General features: G+C 44.6%; 2 protein-coding genes and 1 long non-coding RNA gene across 4 annotated transcripts in view; 1 reads left to right on the forward strand and 2 right to left on the reverse strand.

Moving 5' to 3' along the window:
- Positions 1–5813, reverse strand: part of LOC308486246 (solute carrier organic anion transporter family member 1B3-like) — a 25606-nt gene extending 19793 nt beyond the window's left edge. Inside the window, exons 1-2 of the mRNA XM_081022838.1 lie at positions 5673–5813; positions 2580–2748 (exon numbers count right to left, since the gene is read on the reverse strand). Coding sequence (XP_080878964.1) covers positions 2580–2711 — 132 coding nt within the window. The 5' untranslated portion in view covers positions 2712–2748; positions 5673–5813. The remainder of the gene's footprint in view (positions 1–2579; positions 2749–5672) is intronic.
- LOC308486519 lies at positions 5031–23142 on the forward strand. The gene is made up of 4 exons (XR_013991120.1): positions 5031–5225; positions 15452–15543; positions 16350–16413; positions 23128–23142. It is a non-coding gene; the product is annotated as an uncharacterized lncRNA (long non-coding RNA).
- Positions 12070–24073, reverse strand: part of LOC308486244 (solute carrier organic anion transporter family member 1C1-like) — a 31416-nt gene continuing 19412 nt past the window's right edge. For both annotated transcript variants that reach the window (XM_081022836.1, XM_081022835.1), the window contains exons 12-15: positions 22077–22261; positions 17858–17922; positions 17228–17345; positions 12070–15588 (exon numbers count right to left, since the gene is read on the reverse strand). In XM_081022836.1, the coding sequence (XP_080878962.1) occupies positions 15366–15588; positions 17228–17345; positions 17858–17922; positions 22077–22261 (591 nt within the window). In that variant the 3' untranslated portion in view covers positions 12070–15365. The remainder of the gene's footprint in view (positions 15589–17227; positions 17346–17857; positions 17923–22076; positions 22262–24073) is intronic.

Below are 24073 nucleotides of genomic sequence, written 5' to 3' on the forward strand. Positions count from 1 at the left end.
GACACTTCCGATATATTTTGCAAGCTAGTAATTCCCCCTCCCAGAGAGGCACAGACTTATGAAAAACAGAAGCCAATATACGTTTTAAACTGATTTCACTCCGTTGCCAGTTCAGGCGGGTAGTCTTGGGTTCAATGTTTATCCAAATAGTCTCCAGCTTTGTCAACACAGCCCTCTTGGTATTTCATCTGGGCCCAAAACAAACAAAGTCCTGATGCACCGGTTAAAAGTTAGAAGTGCTTGAATAATATAGTTACAAGTGAGTAAACAGCATGGATTGGGTTTTGAACTTTGGGGTGCTGTTGACTTCTCTGTGCAAAGGGAGAAGAGAGTTTGCCGTCAAAAGGTCATAGGCTTTTTTCTCTCAGGCAGGTTTATTTTTCGGTTTATTGGGACGAAAAAATATCAGGAGACAAGCTGTCTTTCAGATGTTCCATGAGAACTGTGATATGTTGAGATCCTTAGATTCCAGAGTAGTCCCTCAATATCAAGTCTTAAACAGGTGTGGGACAGGTCTTAAGCCACTGCAATGACCCCTAGATTTGTTTCTCCTCCTCCCAGAAAGCAATAAAGGAATTAGGCTCTGCTCCAGCAGCAGAGATATGAAGTAGTCCCTCAACTGTATTTTCCCAGGATCTGATAGGCTGTGTGTGACTTAAGTCATCTGCAAATGCTTCTTGAGCAGCTATCAAGCCATGCCCAAGAAACAGTATTATGAAGAGCCATTTAGGAAGTTTAGTGTGTAGTCCTCCCTCTCAAATATTTCACACCACAAGTGAGGCTCAACAATATTTTTTGTTATTGTTCCTGGAATCACAGAATCGTAGAGTTGGAAGGGACCTCAAGGAATCTCAATTAAAGCATCCACAACAGATGACCATCCAACCTCTGCTTAAAAACCTCCAAGGAAGGAGAGTCCACCACCTCTCATGGGAGTCCATTCCTCTGTTGAACAGCTTTTACTGCCGGAAAGTTTTTCCTGATATTTAGTCAGAATCTCCTTTCTTGTACCTTAAAGCCATTGGCATGGGTCCTACCCCCCAGAGCAGGAAGAAACAAGATTGCTCCATCTTCCATGTAACACCCCTTGAGATATTTGAAGATAGCTATCATATCTCCTCTCAGTCTCCTTTTTCCAAAGCTAAACACACCCAACTGCTTCAACCGTTCCTCATAAGGCTTGGTTTCCAGACACTTGATCATCATGGTTGCCTTCCTCTGAACTTGTCAGTAACCTTCTTAAATGGTGGCACTCAGAACTGGACACAGTATTCCAGGTGTGGTCTGACCATGGCAGAACAGAGTGATACTATCACTTCCCTTGATACAAGCCTGGAACAACAGTAGCTTTCCCCCCTGCTTCCTCACACTGTTGCCACAGGCTAAGCTACTAAGACCCCCTACATCCTTTTCACATGTACTGCTGGCAAGCCAGGTGTTCCCCATCTTATATTTGTGTAACTGGTCTTTCCTGCCTAAGTGCAGAATCTTAAATTTGTCCCTGTTGAAATTCATTTTGTTAGTTTGGGCCCAGTTCTCCAATCAGTTAAGGCCATCTTGAATTCCAATTCTGTCTTCTGCAGTGTTAGCTACCCCTCCCAGTTTGACGTCATCTGCAAATTCATTGGCCTCATCCTTATAGATCATATTGATCAGTTCTTTGTTGATTATCATTGTAACCCAGTCTTCCCCCCAATGTGGTACCCTCCATATGTTTGTGACTCTGGCTTCCACCAGCCCCAGCTGGCATGGCTAATAATCATGGATGATGGGAGTTGTGGTCCCGAATGCTTGGAGGGACCCACATTAGGGTGAGGTTGTTGTAATGATGCTTTGGGGCCCTGAGGGAAATGAAAACCTCACTCTTAGTCCCCAGGGAACCTCGTGAAAAAATATTTATGGCGTGGCAGATAGATCCTGCATCACGAGTGGCTGGCAGTTGCTCAAGGCTGTCGTGTGCTGATGATGTCGTGTCTGGGAACTGCCTTGGCAGGGTGCACAGAGCTAGCCTTGACATCTAACGATCCTTTGCGTTAATGATTCCCATGCGGTGATTCTGCATCTCACGCATAAAGCAACAAGATGTGCAACCAGGGTTATCCGGAGTTACAACAGAGATGGGGAACATGGTACAAGACAACAACAATCATCGCCCCTAATTATTGGCCAAACTGGCTGCGACAGATGGGAGTTTGAACCCAACACCATGTGGAGGGCACCCTGTTGGCTTCCTTTGATGCCTATGTCCTGAAATTAACTCTACCCCCTTTCATGTTTTCAGGAGAACAAGAGAAGGCATAATGTGAGTAGAGGAATGGCTACGCAAGTACCAGCTTCACTCCCCAAATTTGTAAACACCTGGAGAGTCATTGACTCCTCATCTGTAGCTTCATAACTCCCCAGGTCTATGAAACTGAAAAAGGCAGAAACCCAAGCCTATCAGTGGTGGATATCAAATGAAAACCATACACTTCCAAATGGAAGAGTCTTTTTTTTAAAAAAAAAGAACTACTGCAAGGCAGAAAACATTAGACTTTAAAAAGAGAAAAGAAATAGTAATAGTAAGGAATTCACTGGACCTTCAGCCCTTTGCAGCACGAGGTTTTTGTCCTGGCAGTGAGTTCCTTGGGACCTTCATCCACCTTAGACAGGTCTGCTGCTTTTGTTTCCACAACGGCTCCATTCACATTTTCTGACTCAGCAACCTTCATGATTGTGATTTCTTATCTTCAGTGATTTCCCCGTTTCCTGTGAAGAGAACGTTCAACGCATTAACATAAGACACACCACATTTTCCCTGTACAGTGGTACCTTGGGTTAAGTACTTTATTCGTTCTGGAGGTCTGTTCTTAACCTGCAACTGTTCTTAACCTGAAGCACCACTTTAGCTAATGGGGCCTCCCGCTGCCACCACGCCGCTGGAACACGATTTCTGTTCTCATCCTGAAGCAAAGTTCTTAACCCAAGGTACTATTTCTGGGTTAGCAGAGTCTGTAACCTGAAGCGTCTGTAACCTGAAGCGTATGTAACCCGAGGTACCACTATACTTTTTATTTCACATGGAATGAAGTGGGAGTCTTCAAAACCATTCAGTCAGGAATTATTTGTAATTGTCTCATCCCAAGAGCTTTTCTTCATACTAATGCTGAATAATGTGAAAACTGGGGGGGGGGGGGAGGACACATGTTGTCTTGTGTTGTGAGCAACCAATTACTGGATGCTGTAGAGCAGTGAGGGAGGAAGTTTTGAACCAAGCATCTTGGCAGTTGGACCGTGGGGCCCTAGCACCGCTGCAAGCTTGGCAAACTTTGCTTTCGGGGCCAGCCCTACCATTAGGCAAAGTTAGACCACTGCGCAAGGGAGTTGTTTCTGTTGAATCCTTAGCTGACCCTTAAAAAAAGGGACTCCCTGCCCTTGACTTTTGGTAGCCAAGATTTCATGGTCTATGAATGCTTGCTTTTAATTTCCTAAAATAAAGTTGACGGAAACAAACCCATCATGTACAATCATAGTCCCTTCTTGCTGTGGCTATAAGAACACCAAAAGAGCATCATCTAGTACTTGTCTAGCCAACTAGATGCAAATCCGAAGCCCACAAGTAGGACATCAGCACAATAGACCTGTGCTGTGATGGTTCCCTAGTGCTGGTTTTAAGATCTGATTATTATCTCAGCATCATGACTGAGATGATGCTCATAGAATCATATGGCTGTAGTGCTGGAAGGTATTCCGAGAGTCATCTAGCCCAACTTCCTGCAATGCAGGAATCTCAGCTAGATCATACATGGCAGATGGCCTTCCAACCTCTGCTTAAGGAAGGAGAGTCCACCACCTCCCAAGGGAGACTGTTCCACCGCCAAACAACTCTTACTGTCAGAAAGTTTTCCTGAATGTTTAGTCAGAATCTTCTTTCTTGTAACTTGAAGCCATTGGTTTGAGTCCTACCCTCCAGAGCAGGAGAAAACAAGCATGTTCCCTCTTCTGACAGCCCTTCAGAGATTTGAAGATGGCTATCATATCTCCTCTCAGTCTCCTCTTTTCCAAGCTAAACATACCCAGCTCCCTCAACCGTTCCTCATAAGGCTTGGTTTCCAGACCCTTGATCATCCTGGTTGCCCTCCTCTGCACACATTCCAGCTTCTCAACGTCCTTCTTAAATTGTGGGGCCCAGAACTGGACACAGTACTACAGGTGTGTTCTGACCAACGCAGAATAGAGTGGGACTATTTGCCTAATCCCAAGGAGGAATGGGTACATCGTGTCAATGGGTACATCGTTTCCCATTTTTTCCCCAATCTTAAATTCAGATCTTGACATTTATTTTTATTTTTAAAAAATTATATACCGCTTGCTTGTAATTAAACCTCAAAACAGTTTACAGAAAAATAAAGCTAAATATTAAAATGATCAATAAAAGACAGTCTAATGCACAATGTCAATAAAAGATCCCAGACTGGACTAGGGACTGTCACATGGAAGCTGGAGCAAGCATGTTTTGTGCTGCTCTGGAGGGTAGGACCCAAGCCAATGGATTCAAGTTATAAGAAAGGAGATTCCAACGAAACATCAGGAAGGGCTTTCTGACAGGAAGAGCTGTTTGACTATGGAACTGACTCCCTTGGTTGTTGCAGATTCTCCTTCGCTGGAGGTTTTTAAGCAGAGGCCATGGATGCTTTAGTTAAGATTCCTGCATTGCAGGGGGTTGGACTATCTAGCCCTTGGGGTCCCTTCCAACACTATGATTCTATGAGTCTATGATTCCAGAGCTCTTCAGAACTTTGCAGGCAACATTCTAGGTAGGCCTGGAACTTGTAGCAGTGAAGGCGCACACTTGCTCTCGGTGTCAAAACCAAAGCTATGGGTAGTATTTATTGCTAGCCCTGCCGTCTTATGCTCAGTTTGTACATATTTGCAAATAAAGCTAGATTTCAAAAAGACACTACAGTGGTACCTCTGGTTATGAACTTAATTTGTTCCAGAGGTCAATTCTTAAGCTGAAACCGTTCTTATCCTGAGGCGCGCTTTCGCTAATGGTCCTTCCCGCTGCATGCGCCTCTGACACGCAACTTCCGCTCGCACCCTGGGGCAAAGTTTGCAACCAGGAGCAACTACTTCTGGGTTAGCGGAGCTCATAACCCGAAGCATGCGTAACCAGAAGCGTTCGTAACCAGAGGTACCACTGTACAGTGTTCAGTGACCTTCATCCCAAGGGACTCAAACCCAAGGTAAATGTTGGCACCTGCAAAATCTCTCTGCTCTTGGAGATTAGGGTGAGCATAACAACATTTCAGCCAGGAAAAGGCTTCCTATTTAGAAGACACGACACAGAAGGGGGGGGATATGGAAGTGGGTGGGAAGGAAACTTGGGCATCTGTTCTTTAAGTTGGCAACCCACACTACTTTTTCATGGAGGTTGTTCACACATGGTATGCAGAAAGGCATCCAATGAGAAGCCATCACATGATGACACATCAAGTGTTGACCATGCATGTGTGAATCAGCCTATTATCCTCTGTTGCTCTCTTGAACCAGAGGAACAAAAGAACACAGTCTTTCTTTCTTCAGCAACATAGGTCACTTAAGTATTTTTTAAAGCCCACATGGCTTTGCCATTTTTCCAGAGAGAATCAGTGTACTTCATCATGCCCAATAGGAAGCAAAGCTTAGCCTACCTGCGTTGTGGATCCTTGTCAGCAGCAGCTATGGCATCATTCAATACAATACAGCATTTCCCCCTAAAACAAGGTGGTTCTGAGGTCCATATGGGAAATCATTAACTTTCCCGACTTCCTAAGCAAACAAAAACCAATTTGTGTTTAGGGTACACTTGTGTAATCCCAAACCTTCTGCTCTCACTCTTGGAAATTCATGCATTTCTCTCTGGTATCAAAATAAATGATTTAGGCAGAAAATGTTCTGAATGTGATCCTGGCATATTTGCAACCTTGCTTTGAAAGCGCCCCGTGGTTTGTTTGTAGACAGAAACACTCATTGTTTCCTATGGCTAAATTCTTCCTTGCATCCGAGTGCATAAAAAGATGTATCCATCTAATCACTGAAAAAATAAATAAAGACAAGAGCATAATGTCCCATTTGCCTAAACAAGTGTTTAAACCAGCTATTCCAGAGTAGTCCCCTACTGACTGAAAATAGAAAGTCCTGTGTTTTTGCAGCAGTTCATAGCTTTTTAAAGTTTACAGTCCTGGCAGGTAATCTGTTGCGTTTAGAGTGTTTTATTGAGTTTTATGCTTGGATTTCCTTTGCTTTATCTGGGAATGTGAGTGCTGATGTGTCTGGAGACAGGAGATAAAGAGGAATGGTATTTTAAGCAGGAGCAATGAAGGCGAAGATAGAGAATTGCCCACTAGGCATCTATTTCTGGACTCCCCTCAGGCTCCTCCTCCTCTTCCTCAGCCACACCCCCTCTCCTCAGGCCACACCCCCTCACCAGACCTGCACCAACCTTCAGAGTTTTTGTCTGTCTGGAATATGTCCTTGCACTCTGAAAATGCCTCTTGCTTTGCTGAATATCGCAACTGACACAAGATAATACCACCATCTGTAAACAAACAATAAGCGTCCATAAAAATGGCAAAAGTAGTTTCTTTCCCAAATAATACACAAGAGAAGACAGTATGTAAACGACTTAAAGCAGGGGTATATTTGTCCCCATCTGCATGTTTCCATCGGGAGGAGCATAGAAAGAGAACAATGTCGTTCAGTTAGTTAAACCTCCTAAGTTGTATATTATTTACTACAAGCCTCGATGACTAAGCTCTTTAGCAACGAAACGTCTGATTACTGGAAAGACGTCTGAGCACTGAACCACTGGTATATCACAAGTGGACTATTTATTACTGTGTTTGCTATTGTTTAAGATAAGATCTGTTTTGGAAAGAGAAGAAATGAGCACTGAACCACTGATATATTAGAAGTGAGCTCTTTATTTACTGTGTTTGCTATTGTTTAAGATAACACCTATTTGGGAAAGAAACGACTTTTGCCATTTTTATGGGTGTTTATTGTTTGTTTACAGATAGTTGCTTTGGTGACATTATCTTGTGTCGATTGCAGTAGTCATTGTATCACCACCCTGTTCATTGCTTTATTGCTGGATGACAGAGGGGTGCCTCACTATAGAACTACCCTACTGTACAGAGGTAAAATCTGTATCTGTTGCTCCACCGACTTTTGCCTCTGGGCGCACCCATCCCTGGTACGTACGTAGTGCTTGGTTTGAAAAAAGTTCCCTACCTCCCCTATTAAATATTTAGCCCCAAATGACTATTTATCGGGAAAGTCCTGGTTTGGTCAGTCACAGTTCCTATTTGGGAGGAGAGAGGGAGTCATTTTGGAGCATAGCTGCCAAGCGTCCCTTATTTGGCGGGACAGTCCCTTATCCCAGGACATGTCCTGCTGCTGTCCCTTATTGATGATGTCCCTTAAATAAGCTACTGAAGGTAATGGGGCCCTTACTATGTCCAGCTGTGCTTTGTCAACAACAAATTGTTGCTGTTTTTTGTGTTGAATATATGATATATGGTAATTTATAGGACCTAATAGGTATCTAAAGCCATTTGCACGCAACAAAATATATATTTTATCAAAGTAATTGTTGATCCCTTATTTTGGCTGCTGATCCCTTATTTTCGAGGCTGCTGGTCCTTTATTTTCAAATCTGTAAGTTGACAGCTATGTTTTGGAGTCACTTGCTAAAATAAAACAAGAAATGGGAGAATTGTAGAGTTGGTCCACCCGGTCCAACCCCCCCAGCTCAATGCAGGAAAATTCAGACCTGAGCTCTTCAAGAGCTCACCCTGATAACTACAGCATAATCCTGTGCACACTTACTTGGCAGCTGTCACCACTGAATTCAGCAGGACTTGCATAAGGATTGTGCTGCCTAGTGCATCACTGTAGCAGAATGGCCCTGTTCCAACTAGACCACAAATCACCCTTTTAGAACTTCTGTGATTAGTACAATCCTCCAGCCAGAAGGTGGCAGTGCAGCCCTACTGAGAGAGGTCACCAGAGCCAGCAGTTCCCCCACGCATACTTCAGCGGACTTGGAAGCCGATCACGTTCGCGACTGCAGTCTCTTGCCAGGCATCGAGAGAGCGCTGCAGTGAGCAACTTGGCTCCTTTATTTAGGCCATTCTTAAAATCCTTCTGGAACTAATCCCTAAACAAAGGGAAAGCAAGCCGACTGAAAACTTTAACTCACACATGGAAAGCCAAAGGAAACTGAGAAAAGCAGAACAGAGGAGCTTCTGATGACATAGAAGGTTCCCAAATATGTTGCTGTGCCACTGAAACATGTTGTATCCATAGCTCACTCCTGAATGGGGTCAGTTTGCATATAGAAACTGAAAGCCAAGCAGGGCAATGGGTTGGGGGTATCAATCAAGCAAAGGTCTCAGGTGGTCTTTCCATCTTTCTTTGCTTCCAAAGCTTATTGGGTGTCTGAGGCCGCTTCTCACCTTACACATAAAGCAGTATGATGCCACTTAAACAGTCGTGCTTTCCACCAGAGAATCCTGGGAATTGTAGTTTGTTAAGGGTGCTGAGTTCTATGGAATTGAATCCCACCAGAAAATAGCCGCCGTCTGGTAGCACCCTTAGTTATTTTCTTGTGGCCACAATAAACTTCTTATTGTCCACTTCTTTTTGCTCCACTTCTGTGGCAAACGCATCCCAGACTGGCCCCAATTTACAAGGTTAATGGTGCTCGAATCCAAATACTATAGATCACTGACAAAGTCAACATCCCCTCCATTTTGCAGAAGAAGATTAGATCCATGCTTGTCACAAACTTGCTCTCGTGCAACTGATCACCGCCGGGGAGACCCGCCTTCTATCCTGCCTTGCTGAAGGCTCTATCCTGTTGGTTCGCTTATTTGCATTATCCCGTTCTCCATCAACAGAAAAGCCAAGGAATCTAACGGAAATGATGTGTAAGTGTGAGACAAAAGGCTGCCATGGTTCAAAACATACCCCGGCACTTGCTGTGTGCAAGATAGTAAAGGTAAAGGGACCCCTGACCATTAGGTCCAGTCGTGGCCGACTCTGGGGTTGCGGCACTCATCTCGCTTTATTGGCTGAGGGAGCCGGCATACAGCTTCCGGGTCATGTGGCCAGCATGACTAAGCCGCTTCTGGTGAACCAGAGCAGCGCACGGAAACGCCGTTTACCTTCCCGCCAGAGCGGTACCTATTTATCTACTTGCACTTTGACGTGCTTTTGAACTGCTAGGTTGGCAGGAGCAGGGACTGAGCAACGGGAGCTCACCCCGTCGCAGGGATTCGAACCGCCGACCTTCTGATCAGCAAGTCCTAGGCTCTGTGGTTTAACCCACAGCGCCGTGTGCAAGATTGCAAGCAGCAATGCACCACACTGACTTAGTGTTCAAGGCACATGTTGCTTTAGCATTCCTGCGCATGCATGTTTGTGAATGTGCATCAGAGACAATAATGAACCTTCTCTCTAGGGCTGCTGCTTAACGCTTCACCAGGAAAGAGGCACCTTATCACCAAGAAAGAGGACAGTGAGCGTAAGAGAAGGATGGGCATAAGCTCTGCAGGTGCTAAACGCTAGGTATCAATGTGCATTTTGAAAGAATAAGCGAGATTGAAAGAGAAATGCATCTCACCAGAGCAGGGAAGTCTGTGACCAGGTGGCTCAATCTGATGTCCAGGTGCCAACTGTTGATGATGGGATGATGGGCAACTTCAAGGCCCCGGCTGCTCTCCCTTCTGATGGTCCTGATCTTGAAACTGGGCTTGGACCAGACAACTCTTCAGATAGATGACTCGGTCAAATAAAGGACAGTCCTTTGTAAAGTAGGGCATTACCACCCTGACACTCTCTCTCTCTCTCTCTCTCTCTCTCTCTCTCACACACACACACACACACACACACCCCTATCAAAAATATATAAAGTTATCCCCCAAGGGGGCAGGGGGAATAGAAATGAAGTCCGATCTTCCAGGAACAAGGATGGGACTTCCTCCCAATTCAAAGGCCTTTTGCAGTTTAAGACTCAAGGCCAGCAGGCAAATATTTAGCTGTCGTCCCTTGTCCTGAGCGCTGCTATTTAGTGTGTTATGAAATGAGAAGAAAAGCAATTATTTTATGCAAGGGCAAATGCGGAGTGCAACCTAATGGCCCCTTACTTCTTCTGTAACCAGTGGGAGGGAGGTGCCAAAGGAGGGTGTTGGGGAGGAGGGGGAGGAGATACCTCAAAATCAGTTTTACCTTTTGCGTCTTTCTGTGGTAGTAGTGGTAGCGATGGGGGGCAGACAACACCCGGCCGTGTGTGTATATACAGAGGCCCTCAAACGAGAGCACAGCACTTGTTTTCACCAAACGGCCCCCCCAAAATCTGAAGCTGTTTCGTTGCTTTTGGATTAGCTGAACTTTTTCTAAGTAGAAGACTGGGAAGGTAGCCAGACCCCTTTGGCCTGGAAACAGGGGGTAAATTAATGCCTGGCATTCTGAACTGGGAAGGCAGCCAACGTCTGCTGCCCTGACTGAGGCTGGGGGTAGGCTGAGATTAAACTTGTACGAGGTTGGGACCCGAAGCCCAGGACTGTGTCGTGCCAGAATCTGCAAGTGTTTGGGATTACCTGGATAGTCTTCCTTCAGCTGCAGAGTGGGCTATTTTTCACCTTGGAGGAATTTCAGTCTCAATAAGCTGGCTGGCGAATTAGACGACAGGCCAGATAAATAAGATCAAATCTTTTATTAGGGATGGGGGAATTTTGGTCTCTCATTTTTCCAGCCTTACGTTCAGTTCTCCACATTGGCTTGCAGGTTTGCAGGTTTGATGACTAATTAAGTCATCAAATTGCAGATGACACCAAGCTAATAATAGGAATAAAGGTAAAGGGACCCCTGACCATTAGATCCAGTTGTGGCCGACTCTGGGGTTGCGGCGCTCATCTCACTTTACTGGCTGAGGGAGCCAGCGTACAGCTTCCAGGTCATGTGGTCAGCATGACTAAGCCGCTTCTGGCAAAACCAGAGCAGTGCACGGAAATGCCGTTTGCCTTCCCTTAATCTACTTGCACTTCATGCTTTCGAACTGCTAGGTTGGCAGGAGCTGGGACCGAGCAACAGGCGCTCACCCCGTCGCGGGGATTCGAACTGCCAACCTTCTGATCAGCAAGCCCTAGGCTCTGTGGTTTAACCTACAGCTCCACCCATGTCCCTTAATAATAGGAATACTGATAGATTATTATTACCTTTAAAGCTGAGAGTTCAAATTGCAAATCTAAAGACTAATTAAGTCATCAAATTTGCAGATGGCACCAAACTTATAACAATAATAATACATTTAAAGCTGAGAGTTGTTAGGAGACCCCTATTCCCTCCATAGAGCTGCAATTCTTCTTGCCAGGGAACTCTGGGAACTGTAGCTCTGTGAATAGAAGTCTCCTAATAACTCTCAGCACCTTTAAAAAAGCCACAGATCCAAGGATTCTTTGCAGGGAGTCATGATTGTTTAAAGTGGTATGATACGGCTTTAGATGTACACAGATGAGGGCTATATGTATAGGCTCTGCTCTCTTCCAGTATGTGGCCCCCAACTACTTACCCTAAGCAAATATATCCCTCAGATGGCAGGTGATTGGAAAGATCTTGCACTGCCTTCAAAGTTGTAGAAAATACTGGGCTGGGTAGAGTGTTAGCCTAACTGGATATGACAAGCTCCTATGAAATGGCTTGATTCAAGCTCAGTTGCAATATTTTCAATGCCATCAAATCACTCTACCATTTTAGGGAAGTTTTTAATGTTTGATGTTTCATTGTGTTTTTAATATTCTGTTGGGAGTTGCCCAGAGTGGCTGGGGACGCCCAGCCAGATGGGCAGGGTATATTATTATTATTATTATTATTATTATTATTATTCCATCCGGCTGTTCAAAGAAGATTGTATTTGGCAAAGGAGATTTTACAAATTTTAGGAGAAGGTGAACTGCAAATATAAACAGACGTTTCTGTGTATATTAATGTAAAAAATCATAAAAATGAAACACGCGAATTGAAAGAAAAAGAAAATCATAGGCATTGCTCTTAGAATATATTTTAATTTGTTTCCAAAGGATTTTTTCAAAATCACTTATTACATCAAAGCTATAAACTGTATATAACCCCCCCCCCCCCAAGATGTGGAATGATGTGGCCATATCTGTGTGCGTTCTTTTCTTCTGTCATGGTTCCAAAGTGCAAGAATTGGTACTGAAAGCAGTACCAATTCCTCATATTCCATAAGCAAAATTAGGGTTTCCAAAAGTGGTGCGCACCAACCAGAAGATTTTGTTTGGATCCCAGTTTGGCACTTCATGAAACAGTCCATCTTGGCCCAAGGCACTTCGTAAGCTGCCTGATTCAGCTTGGGGTCTGTCCTGTCCCCCTTCACTATTGAGAAATTGTGGGTGAACAGAAGTGGGTTGAATTTTCAGAGATACTAGCCCATCCAGAGTACATAAAGCCTGCCAAACTGAAACCATATAGTTGCAGGGGCTTCTGTTCTGGACACCACTAAAATGTGCCTCCCCCTCCAAAAAATAAATTGTTTATAACTTTATTTTGGGATGGCAGAATTTGATGAAATTTGCAGACAAGGTCACAGCTTCTAAAGGCACATATCCTATCAGATTCCGCAAGGATAGCTTGCAGCGTTTTCCCCACAAGGGCACCCATCACTGAGTCCACCATTTCACACACACCCCATTTACAATTGGGAAATCTGAAAATGGCTATAACTCCCCTTTCCTTTAGACAGAAGTGGATGAAATTCTCAGGCATATGGCCACCTCCAGAGTGGATAAAGCCTGCCAATTTATTCAAATAGCGGGTTTTGTGCAGGACAACTGTAAACTTTCTTTAAAAAAGAAAGGAAATGTGGATAACTTTTCTATGTTGAGGTGGTATTGGACAAAGGACAGCCACTGCAGTTGTAGGGTGAACAAAGGATGGAAGCCCTTCATCTTCTCATGGGTTTTGTGGGCAACTGGTCTGAAAATTACAGACACGAGGTACACCTGAGTAAGAAATGTATGAGCTGAGACAAATAAGCCCAGGAGCTTTTGTGATTGCCACTTTTAAAATAGATTTGGGATTGGAAAGAACTAAAAGGGATTCACTTTCCAGGTAAAATTATTCCCTCTGATTACAAGCTTTGTTGATCAGTCAGCAGGGTTCCTCTACGACTTTCTCTTCATAGTGACATTTACTCTCCTTTCCTTCAATCACTCCACCTTGGCACAATGGTAGGTTTAGAGAACCACAATCATTTTGAGCAGACACTTGCCTGCAACATTTTTCAAAATGTCTGGATCACTGAGGGGCCACAAAGGACTCCAGGGCTTCCTATTTCAGTGTGGGCTGCCTTATACAGATCCCACTTCACCTCTGACAAGCCCAAAATCTCTCTGAGGTGCCCCACAGCACCTTGGAATTTATCTAAGTCTGATAAACACCACTAGTTTACAAAGAATCATGGACTCCTTATTATTTCCTGCTCAATTTTCATGGGACCATTTGTCCCCTGTGAAGGTGGAGGGTAAATTTTGGCTGCTTTGGGAAAAATTTCTGAGAATTTTAGAGACTTATGGAGTTGGTAGGCTTGACTTACCTTGCTTAGTATGATAGACAAATGAATAATAATGAGCAAGAGGCTGTGTTTATCTTCTTTACTTTCTCGGATTTTTTTTTAAAAATAAAAGGTTTCCCAGCTGCTTGGAACAACTACAAAGCTTTTTTAAAAAAATGTACAAAGGGGGGGGGATTTATTGGGCACCCCAGGTCACCCCACCCACCAAAATGTTCTCAGTCATTTCTTACCCCCAATCAGAAGATTCAGTGATCTAGTGGCTTCCTGTCCCTCACAATGATTAAGGCAGCAATCCTATGAATAATTGCTTGCTAATAAGCCCCACTGACCTTCATGTGAATAAACATTATGGGATCAGACTGTAAATTATGAAAGTGCAATCCTTTATGTATAATAGTAAAATACGTGCAAATTTGCGTTACTGACAGAGGCTGTAGAACGCAACTTTTCTTAGAAAGAAGCTGGGTTACTTTGAAAGAGAATTGTGTTGCTTATTTATGTATTTGGAGTAAAGTATATACTGTACACAACCCAGATTGTAAATTGCATTGTTAGTTAGCAGCAGACACCCCCATCCCCCAATAAACCACAACAAAAAGTCACCCAAACCCTTCCAAATATCTGGAGTATAATAGCTGCCCTTCAAGCTGCCTGGAGGAGAGTCAAAGAAGTTATTTCCTAATCAGCCTGACCTAGCCATGTTCAGTTGCGAGTCGGTCCTTACTTAATAGTAAGGCTTGGGATTAAAATGCCAGTCTTCTTTTTTCAAAGAGTGATATGACGACCTATTGCAGAAGAAGGGTTGATACATTGCATCTACCCTCTCCACAGGAGCTGCTCGTCAGGTGGGGCAGAGCTGCAACGATAGCTTCTGGGCAGCGGAATTGCTGCAGCTTAGTGGGACGATGAGCTATGAGGTGCCGGAGATGCTATTGCGGTGCAAACACCCCAGTGGAGCCAAGCCAGTGCTCCTGTCAGTGTGTTTGCACCGCGCTGACCTCCCCACTGCCTTGCCCTTCCCCATCTCCCTCCTGGCCGCCATACTGAGTGCTATATGAAACCAAACCCAAAAAATAAGTTGATTAGACAGCTAAGTAGTCCACCATAGGCTGAATTCACTCAGACGCAGAAGGCTTCTAAGATGCTTGCCCTACCTTTTAAGTGTAGCAGTGAGCAATCGTCATCCTATGAGTGCCTCGGAGTTGACATTTTGCCCTGTAAAACGGGGGGGGGGGGGAGTCTTTGGTGTGCCAGATATTGTTGGACTTCACTTCCCATCACCCCCATGGTCAATGGCCAGGGATCATGGTAGTTGTAGTTCAACAACATCTGGAGCGCTGGAAGTTTCTTGTCCCTGCTCTTAAACATCAACAGAATAATAATAATAATAATTGGGAGCAATTGCTACAATGGCACAATGGTTTCTCAGTCATGCTGAGATGGCAAACCAGCCACAACCACTCCAAACGGAAGATTCTCTCAAGGGATGCTGCATACATCAAGCCATATTTTTGTTTCATGTGGAGAAGGAATAGTTTTGTTCTGCATTTTGAGAAAGGCAAATGCAATATTGCATTTTTAAAGGCCTCTACAAGTTCTAGAAAGGTGTTTGGAAGCTTATTGTATTTAGCAAAAAGTTGTGCCCGCCCACCCAGCTCTCTCATTCAAACACATTAACTTATAATGAAACGTAGGCCAGAATTTTCCACATTGGAAGAGAGACTGCTTGAAAATACATCGAGTCTTCCTAAAGTCGAGTTTCTTTCTCTGGCCAGTAGGTTGTCTGAATCACGTGGTCACTATTGACGAAGTCGCTTTTCCTGCTTTTAACAGAGGTGCTCTCTCTCTCTCCAATGGCTGGGATGGTTTCGTTGCGTGGGGTGTATCTTTTCTTCAGGATGATCAAGACAGCAACACTTAAGAAGGTAGACATGGTGCCTAGAACAACAGTCAAGCCCAGATAGATATACCTGTGAGGCAAGAAGAATTTTGAATCCATTACTTGCACTGGTGCTTCTTTGCTTGGTTGTGTTGCCAAAACTCATAATTACCTGAATTACCATAAAATATGGATTTGCCTTAGTGCTAATTCTCAGATGCGATATTAGAACCATAGAATCATAAAACTCTAGAGTTGGAAGGGACCCCGAGGGTCTTCTAGTCCAACCCTCTGCAATGCAGGAATCTCAGCTATAGCATCATGAGAGAGGACCATCCAACCTCTGCTTAAAAACCTCCAAAAAAGCAGAATCACCAGCTTCCAAGGGAGTCAGTTGTACTGTCAAACAGCTCTTGCTGTCAGAAAGTTTTTCCTGATGTTAAGTCGGAATCTCCTTTCTTGAAACCATTGGTTCGAGTTGAGTATATAACATATATATATATACATATTATTATGTATTGGTGTTGCTGCTGTTATTAATTATTATTCATAATTAACAAGCATTATTTATTATTAGTTAATGGTAATAAAATTGCTATTGTTTATTGTATTTATTAATTATAAACTAATTTTAATATAATTGTTATATTTTGTTGATTGTGATTACTATTGATTACGATCATTATTTTTATTATTATTAGAATGAGCTTCTGAGAAGTTTACAGGTAGAAAAAACCCAGTTACACAAGCATCAAGAAGTAAAGATCCATACTGAGAACACACAATAAAACAATTCCATTGTTCTGTGTATGGTCTGAATCAATATGAATTGCACTCTGTTTTTCTTGCAAGGTCATTTACAGCACACCCTTCCACCAACTCTGCTGAGAGACCAGCTTCATCAGGCACGCTCCAGGTAATTTGAAAAACATATTCCACATCAATAGAATTAAGCAAATGCTTGCCTGCTAAATGGCTTTCCCATTTACAGGCAACCACCCACTTTGTGCTAAGAACATGATATTTGTAAGGCCATGAACTGTGGGCAACCCTTAATTTAGCAGAAATTGCTTGTTGACCTTAGAATTTAGAGGCCTTAGAATTTAGAGTCCTCCAGGTCTCTATCAGCATTTAGCTGGCTTAGATGTAGGCTGCCATGCCCTTCTGTGACTTCAGAGCAGCTAAGCCAATGGCAGCCAGAGGGGACTCCTCTTGCTTATTCACATCCTCTATAACATCAGAGGCGACCAGCAACCTACTAACGGCTGATTCCCAAAGGATCTAGGTTCTCCAGTTATCACTGAACTACAAGATGATTCTGAAGGGACGCGGGTGGCGCCATGGGTTAAACCACAGAGCCTAGGACTTGCCGATCAGAAGGTCGGTGGTTTGAATCCCCGCGACGGGGTGAGCTCCCGTTGCTCGGTCCCTGCTCCTGCCAACTTAGCAGTTCGAAAGCAAGTCATAGTGCAAGTAGATAAATAGGTACCGCTCCGGCGGGAAGGTAAATGGCGTTTCCGTGTGCTGCTCTGGTTCGCCAGAAGCAGCTTAGTCATGCTGGCCACATGACCCGGAAGCTGTACGCCGGCTCCCTCGGCCAATAAAGCGAGATGAGCGCTGCAATCCCAGAGTCGTCCATGACTGGACCTAATGGTCAGGGGTCCCTTTACCTTAAGAGAAGATTCTGAAGAGAGTAACAAATGCAGAATAGAAATCTCAAACGTAGTTACCTGAATGCATTCGAATCGTACAGCCTGCAAGCTCCCTGACCTCCACACCTTTTGCTTCCCCATTTGAGGCATGTTGTGTCTATTGAGACTCCAAAGTACACTGGAGCCGGGATCCCTGCTGTACAAAGAAAAACAGATAAATATTAGGGGTCATGTCCCGGCTCACTCTGCCCATCAACTCCCCTGCCATTCATAGAGTCATATGTAGAATTGGAGAGTTGGAAGGGACGGCGTGGATCATCTCATCCAAGCCCCTGCAATGCAGGAATCTTTTGCTCAATGTATCACTTGAACCCACAACCCTGAGATTGACACCCCCCCGAGCTTCCCCCTTCCCACCCCATGCAGCCACTAAGGTGACTTCATGCAAATCCAGAGTCATGATGTGGCACTGCAAATCCTCCAATGGGCATAGCTGTCAACTTTTCCCTTTTCTTGCAAGGAATCCCATTCAGAATAAGGGAGTTTCCCTTAAAAAATGGGAAACGTTGACAGCTATGCCAATGGGTGCTGTTGCGAACCGCCCTGAGGCCTGCGGGTGACGGGCAGCGTACAAATTAAATTAACAACAACGATAAATGCAACAAATGAATAAATGCCAGGGAGACGCAAAGTCTGACTCATACTTACCAAGAACTCGGATGGCTAAAGTGTAGATGCCCAATGCAAAAGATTTGAGGTGTGGGTTGATGCATCTGAAATACACGAAGCACAAAACCTTCATTTATAAAAGGCATGACGTTCAAAACATATTGTTGCTGGAACTTAGTTGCAAAGGTGTGCTTATCTCAAGGAGGAACTGCCTGTACTTTTTACAGGACGGTTGTGACTCAGCAAAGAAAGTGAGAGAGGCTTGCAGGGGTGGAAAGAGGGTTGGAGAAGCTAGTAAACTCTAGCCAGGGGTAGGCAGGCATCAGGCTTGTTGGATCTGCTTTATATTCCTGTATATGGCAGTATAATGAAAAGGATGTGATTCCTTTACATTCTAATTTTTAACCAATAATTTATCAGGGCGTTTGCACTTCTACATCTGCATAAACCTTTTCATATACGCTATATCTTTAAATAAAATTTCCTCCCCTTTAAAAATCCCAGGAGTTAGTCTTGGCATTATACTGCCACCTTTAGGATTCTAAGATGAATTACACTTGGAAGTTCAACATTATTAACCCCCCTCCCCCCCTTCTCAGATCTAATATGAAGAAATATTTTCAGAAACAGGCTTCCATCAGGTGGTCTGCTAGTTTTTTCTTAATCCCAAATGCTTAATTTAAAACCAGAAAGCTTCCACAACCGAAGAAAGCCTTCAAATTTAAAAGAGGAGGGATTCGGGCATTTCCCAATCTTGCAGATGGTAACAAAAGAAATGTACCACCTGCAGTAAAACTTTGATCAGCTTATCAGGTGCGCCTGGCAAATCAGGGACCTAGGAAACAGCACACATTCGACAATGTGGATAGAATGTTGGTATCGCTCAGATGCGATATAAACCCTCCCTCTTGCAAACTCAGTAACAGAAACTCAGTGAACCTATTATTTGTCTGTAAGCCACTTGCACACAAAAGAAGACCATGGGATATCCCTCTGCCCCTAATGTTGCACTTGACTAGCTCCACCCCCAATACCCATACATTTAGTAAAGGCCTATAATGAGAGACTTCGACTTGGTTCGTTCAGCCCTTGAGAGCCAGTGTGGTGTAGTGGTTAAGAGCGATAGACTCGCAATCTGGGGAACTGGGTTCGCGTCTCTGCTCCTCCACATGCAGCTGCTGGGTGACCTTGGGCCAGTCACGCTTCTTTGAAGTCTCTCAGCCCCACTCACCTGACAGAGTGTTTGTTGTGGGGGAGGAAGGGAAAGGAGAATGTTAGCTGCTTTGAGACTCCTTCGGGTAGTGATAAAGCGGGATATCAAATCCAAACTCTTCTTCTTGTTGTTGTTCCTACAAATGCCTAGGAACGTGGGTGGCGCTGTGGTCTAAACCACTGTGCCTCTTGAGCTTGCTGATCAGAAGGTTGGTGGTTCGAATTCCCGGGACGGGGTGAGCTCTCATTGCTCTGTCCCAGCTCCTGCCAATCTTGCAGTTCGAAAGCAGACCAGTGCAAGTAGATAAATAGGTACCACTCCGGCGGGAAGGTAAATGGCATTTCTGTGCTCTGGTTTCTGTCACAGTGTTCCGTTGTGCCAGAAGCAGTTTAGTCATGCTGGCCACATGACCCGGAAAGCTGTCTGTGGACAAACGCAGGCTCCCTTGGCCTGAAAGCGAGATGAGTGCCGCAACTCCATAGCCACCTTTGACTGGACTTAACCATCCAGGGGTCCTTTAACCTCTACTATAAATGCCTGGCTTCCACTCGGCAACATTGTTTTCAAGTTTGCAGACCTTATTTGCATCACAGCCCCACAACGTTCTGCATTTGTAAGAACTCAATCGTTTAGTGTGGCAGGCCCCAAACTTTGGAACTCTCTGCCTATTGATACTAAGCAGGTGCTTTCACTGACCTCTTTTCTGCGCCTGCTAAAGACATTCTCATTTTGACAAGCCTACCCAGATGCTTAGAAAGTTAAAAGTAAAGGTAAAGGGACCCCTGACCATTAGGTCTAGTTGTGACCGACTCTGGGGTTGTGGCGCTCATCTTGCTTTATTGGCTGAGGGAGCCGCCGTACAGCTTCCGGGTCATGTGGCCAGCATGACTAAGCCGCTTCTGGCGAACCAGAGCAGCGCACAGAAACACCATTTACCTTCCCGCTGGAGCGGTACCTATTAATCTACTTGCACTTTGATGTGCTTTCGAACTGCTAGGTGGGCAGGAGCAGGGACTGAGCAACAGGAGCTCACCCCGTTGTGGGGATTCGAACTGCCGACCTTCTGATCAGCAAGTCCTAGGCTCTGTGGTTTAACCCACAGCGCCACCTTAGAAAGTTGGGGTACTCTTAATCAGCTTCAGTATTTTACCTTCATAAGTAGGGTTGTAATTTTCCCTCAGTTTTCTCATTTTAGCTTTCGGTATAACGCTTTGAGGGGTTGCTGTTTTCGTTTTGCAATCAAGTGGTGCATAAATTTTGTGAAATGAATAAATAAATACAAAATGTTTTGTGGTTTCCTGCCCCACTTTCCACTGATAGCCACTGATATGGAATGCTGGAAGCGCTGTAACTCAAGTGGTAGAGCAGGGATGTCCAACCAGTAGATCATGATCTACCGGTAGATGCCCAGCTGATCCTGGTAGATCACAGGATCCTTATCCTGTACAAAAAGTCACAGTCTCTTGGGAGTTGGATATGCCAATAGAGCATCTGTCTTGCATAAGGAATGATCCAGGTTCAATCCCCAGCATCTGCAGGTAGGGCTGGGAGAGAACGCAGCTTGAAATCCAGGAGAACCACTTTCAATCAGTGTAGATTAAAGGTAAAGGTAAAGGGACCCCTGACCATTAGGTCCAGTCGTGGCCCACTCTGGGGTTGTGACGCCCATCTTGCTTTATTGGCAGAGGGAGCCGGCGTACAGCTTCCAGGTCATGTGGCCAGCATGACTAAGCCGCTTCTGGTGAACCAGAGCAGCACACGGAAACACCGTTTACCTTCCCGCCAGAGTGGTACCTATTTATCTACTTGCACTTTGACTGCTTTCGAACTGCTAGGTTGGCAGGAGCAGGGACCGAGCAACGGGAGCTCACCCCGTCGTGGGGATTCGAACCGCCAACCTTCTGATCATCAAGACCTAGGCTCTGTGGTTTAACCCACAGCGCCACCCGTGTCCCACCAGTGTAGATTAGAGTTTCCCAAACTTGGGTCTCCAGCTGTTGTTGGACTACGACTCCCATCACTCCTAATTAGCAGGACCAGTGGTGAGGGATGATGGGAACTGTAGCCAAAAAACAGCTGGAGGCCCATGTTTGGGAAACCCTGGGGTAGATAAGTGCTGAGTTGATGGACCGATGGACTGACTCAACTTCTCATGTCAAAAATGCAGAAAACCATCACGTCAACATCAGGCAAGTTCCACTAGATCCCGGCTGGAAAACCTGTTGCCCTCCAGGTGTTGCTGGAGCCCACCTTCCATAAGCCCCAGTTGGCTCAGCCAACAGTTAGAGATGGTGGGAACTTAAGTCCAACAAATATGGGGGACCTCAAGCCCTCTGCTAGACGTAGATCAGGTGCTCTACTTCTGGGCTAGCTGTTGAGGAGGGAGAATTTGACACCAATGGCAAAGGATGCTTAAGGAATTTGATTTCTGATCCACACTTCCTGGGTGGGAAAAAATGTTACCGTACTACAAAGCATTAAAGCACACATTTTAGGATAAAATATGTTGAGAACTGTGTGCAATGAGATTTTTTGCTCTATAAGACGCACCAGACCACCGCACCTAGTTTTTGGAGGAGGAAAACAAGAAAAAAAAAAATTCTGAATCTCAGAAGCCAGAACAGCAAGAGGGATCACTGTGCAGTGAAAGCAGCAATCCCTCTTGCTGTTCTGGCTTCTGGGATAGCTGCGCAGCCTGCATTCGCTCCATAAGATGCACACACATTTGCCCTTACCTTTTAGGAGGGAAAAAGTGAGTCTTATAGAGCAAAAAATACGGTAATTTTTTTTTTTTACATATTTAAATTAAGGTTTTTGAAAAATTGGGTATGCATGTGAATGTGTGTGTGATATAAATAATATATATAAATATGACACACACAAAATGCAGATTAATGCTGAAATAGGATGGAATCAATGAGCACACGAGACAATGACACAGCCATAGACTGATCTGTCCACTCCTGCTAAATTTCTATTCCTACATAATTCCCTTTAGCACTTGGGGATACGTATTGCGTTTAGTGGAAGGACTAAGCTATTCACCGTAGCAGTAAAATGTATCCAGGAGTCCCTCCAATGGACAGGGTGAAAGATGTGATTACTGATACAACCAGAAAATAGAGGAACATTTTGGGGCATTCGTTTCCTTTTTGGCACGGTCCCATCACAGCTGAAGACTGCCTTGACGACAATTCCGTGATCCCCACACAGCTGCAGTTATAAAATATCTGGAATGAAGCACGTAAAAATGTATGGTAAATATGACATGCAAGGCTAATCATGGACCAAGTTACAGAACATCAAGGCCTTTAAAAAAATAAAAATAAAACCAGCACATTGTCCCTTACAGTTTAAAAAGCAAAACATTCCCAAACACTGTGAGAAGTTTTTGAATGCTAGAAGGGCCACAGCGATGACTTCAGATAGCAATACACTTTTGCAAAAGTCCTGGCATTACAGCTTGACACCATCACATTTGACTAAGGTCAAAATGGGTTGGATTCAAAAATGTCCTTCTATTCAAGAAAGTTGTCTTTCCAGGAATGAAATCAGGTTTGATACAGCAGAGGTGCTGTTTCCATATTCCTCATTCCAACACTGTTTGAGGGCCCCTCTGTAACAATTTTTTAGGGGGCACAGAGAAGTGGGGAGCAAAGATTGGCACCCACTCCATCCATTCACAGGAGCTGACTGTGTCTTATCCATGTCTCTGGATCCAACCAATGGACTTGCAATGGGGAGAGGTGCCGAAACAAGCACAGATATGAGCTACATTGTGCCGAAATCATAGAATCATAAGGGGTCCCAAGGGTCATCTAGTCCAACCCGCTGCAATGGAGGAATCTCAACTAAAGCAACCATGACAGATGGCCATCCATGGCTATAGGACAGGGTGGAATCAACCTGTTCTGGGCAGCGCCAGTGCCACTTGTAAGGGATCTTGAGCAAGGTACCCTCTAGGTCTAACCAACCTCAATAGGATGGATCCTACATCCTATTCCACTTTGATGGGTACCTCCCCTCACCAATAAAAAACATTATGATGTTGCATCAGCAGACATGGACAACCATGTTTCTTTCCTTTCTTAACTAGGTGTCAGGCTTCGGGGAATCTATCCCTCCTCCAGTGACAGCAAGAAGCAGAGAAAAACAAAGAAGAGTTCTTACTAATGAGTTTATTCAATCATCACAGTGAGAGACAAAGGAATGCAGTCAGTCTCCCATTGATGGCGTTGCTCCAACTGAGCTCCTGCCCCCTTCCTTCCTAGCAGCAGCACTTCTCCTTATGGTGGCCACCAGGGGCTAATTGTCTCTGAGTCCTTTGCTCTTGCACTCTCAATGAACGCCGGGTTCTGGGAGAAGGGGGGTCAGAAATACTCTCCAGTGACAAGGTGTCAGCTGGCTGCTCAGCTTGTCTTCTCCCAACACCTTCCAACTCTTCTGTCTCTGCCTGTCTCTGAGCTGTGACCTTCCTCAAACCACTGCTATAATTCAATACTGCCTTCATCTTCTCTGGAAGCTTCAGGAAGAGAAGTGAGGCAGGGGCCAGCTCCACCATTCCTCCTCAATCTTGTCCCCTTCAGTCCAGTCCCTGATGCTAGGGCAGTAGGGCTGGTGACATTTATAAGCAGAGCACAAAGACCACCAAGGCAGCAGACTATGGAGAGGACGTTCTGGAGAACAGGTGGTGTGGTGGGGTGCATGTGTGTGAGCTGCAGTCTCACTCTACCCTCTGTATCTGACTGCCACTGGTCCAACTGTTCTTGTAAAAAAAGGGGGGGGGTTGTCAGCTCTTTTGATTCCTGACATTTGCAATTCCATGTTGGGAGCTAATTCTTGACCTGGAGCTCAGCTTGATTCCACCATTGCAAATGAGCATGAGAAGGGTTGTAAGAACTGTTCCTTTACTTAAAAAAAATTAAATTGAATTTAAATACAACACATGAAAAGTGTTGTTGTTTTTTCAGCGAGGAAAGAAAAATGCAAAAAGCATTTTTCTCATTGCATTTTTCTTAACAGTTAACAATTACAATTTTCAC

This window comes from Podarcis pityusensis (assembly GCF_964106645.2).
Source record: "Podarcis pityusensis genome assembly, chromosome: 10".
In the NCBI taxonomy this organism is placed as follows: domain Eukaryota; kingdom Metazoa; phylum Chordata; class Lepidosauria; order Squamata; family Lacertidae; genus Podarcis; species Podarcis pityusensis.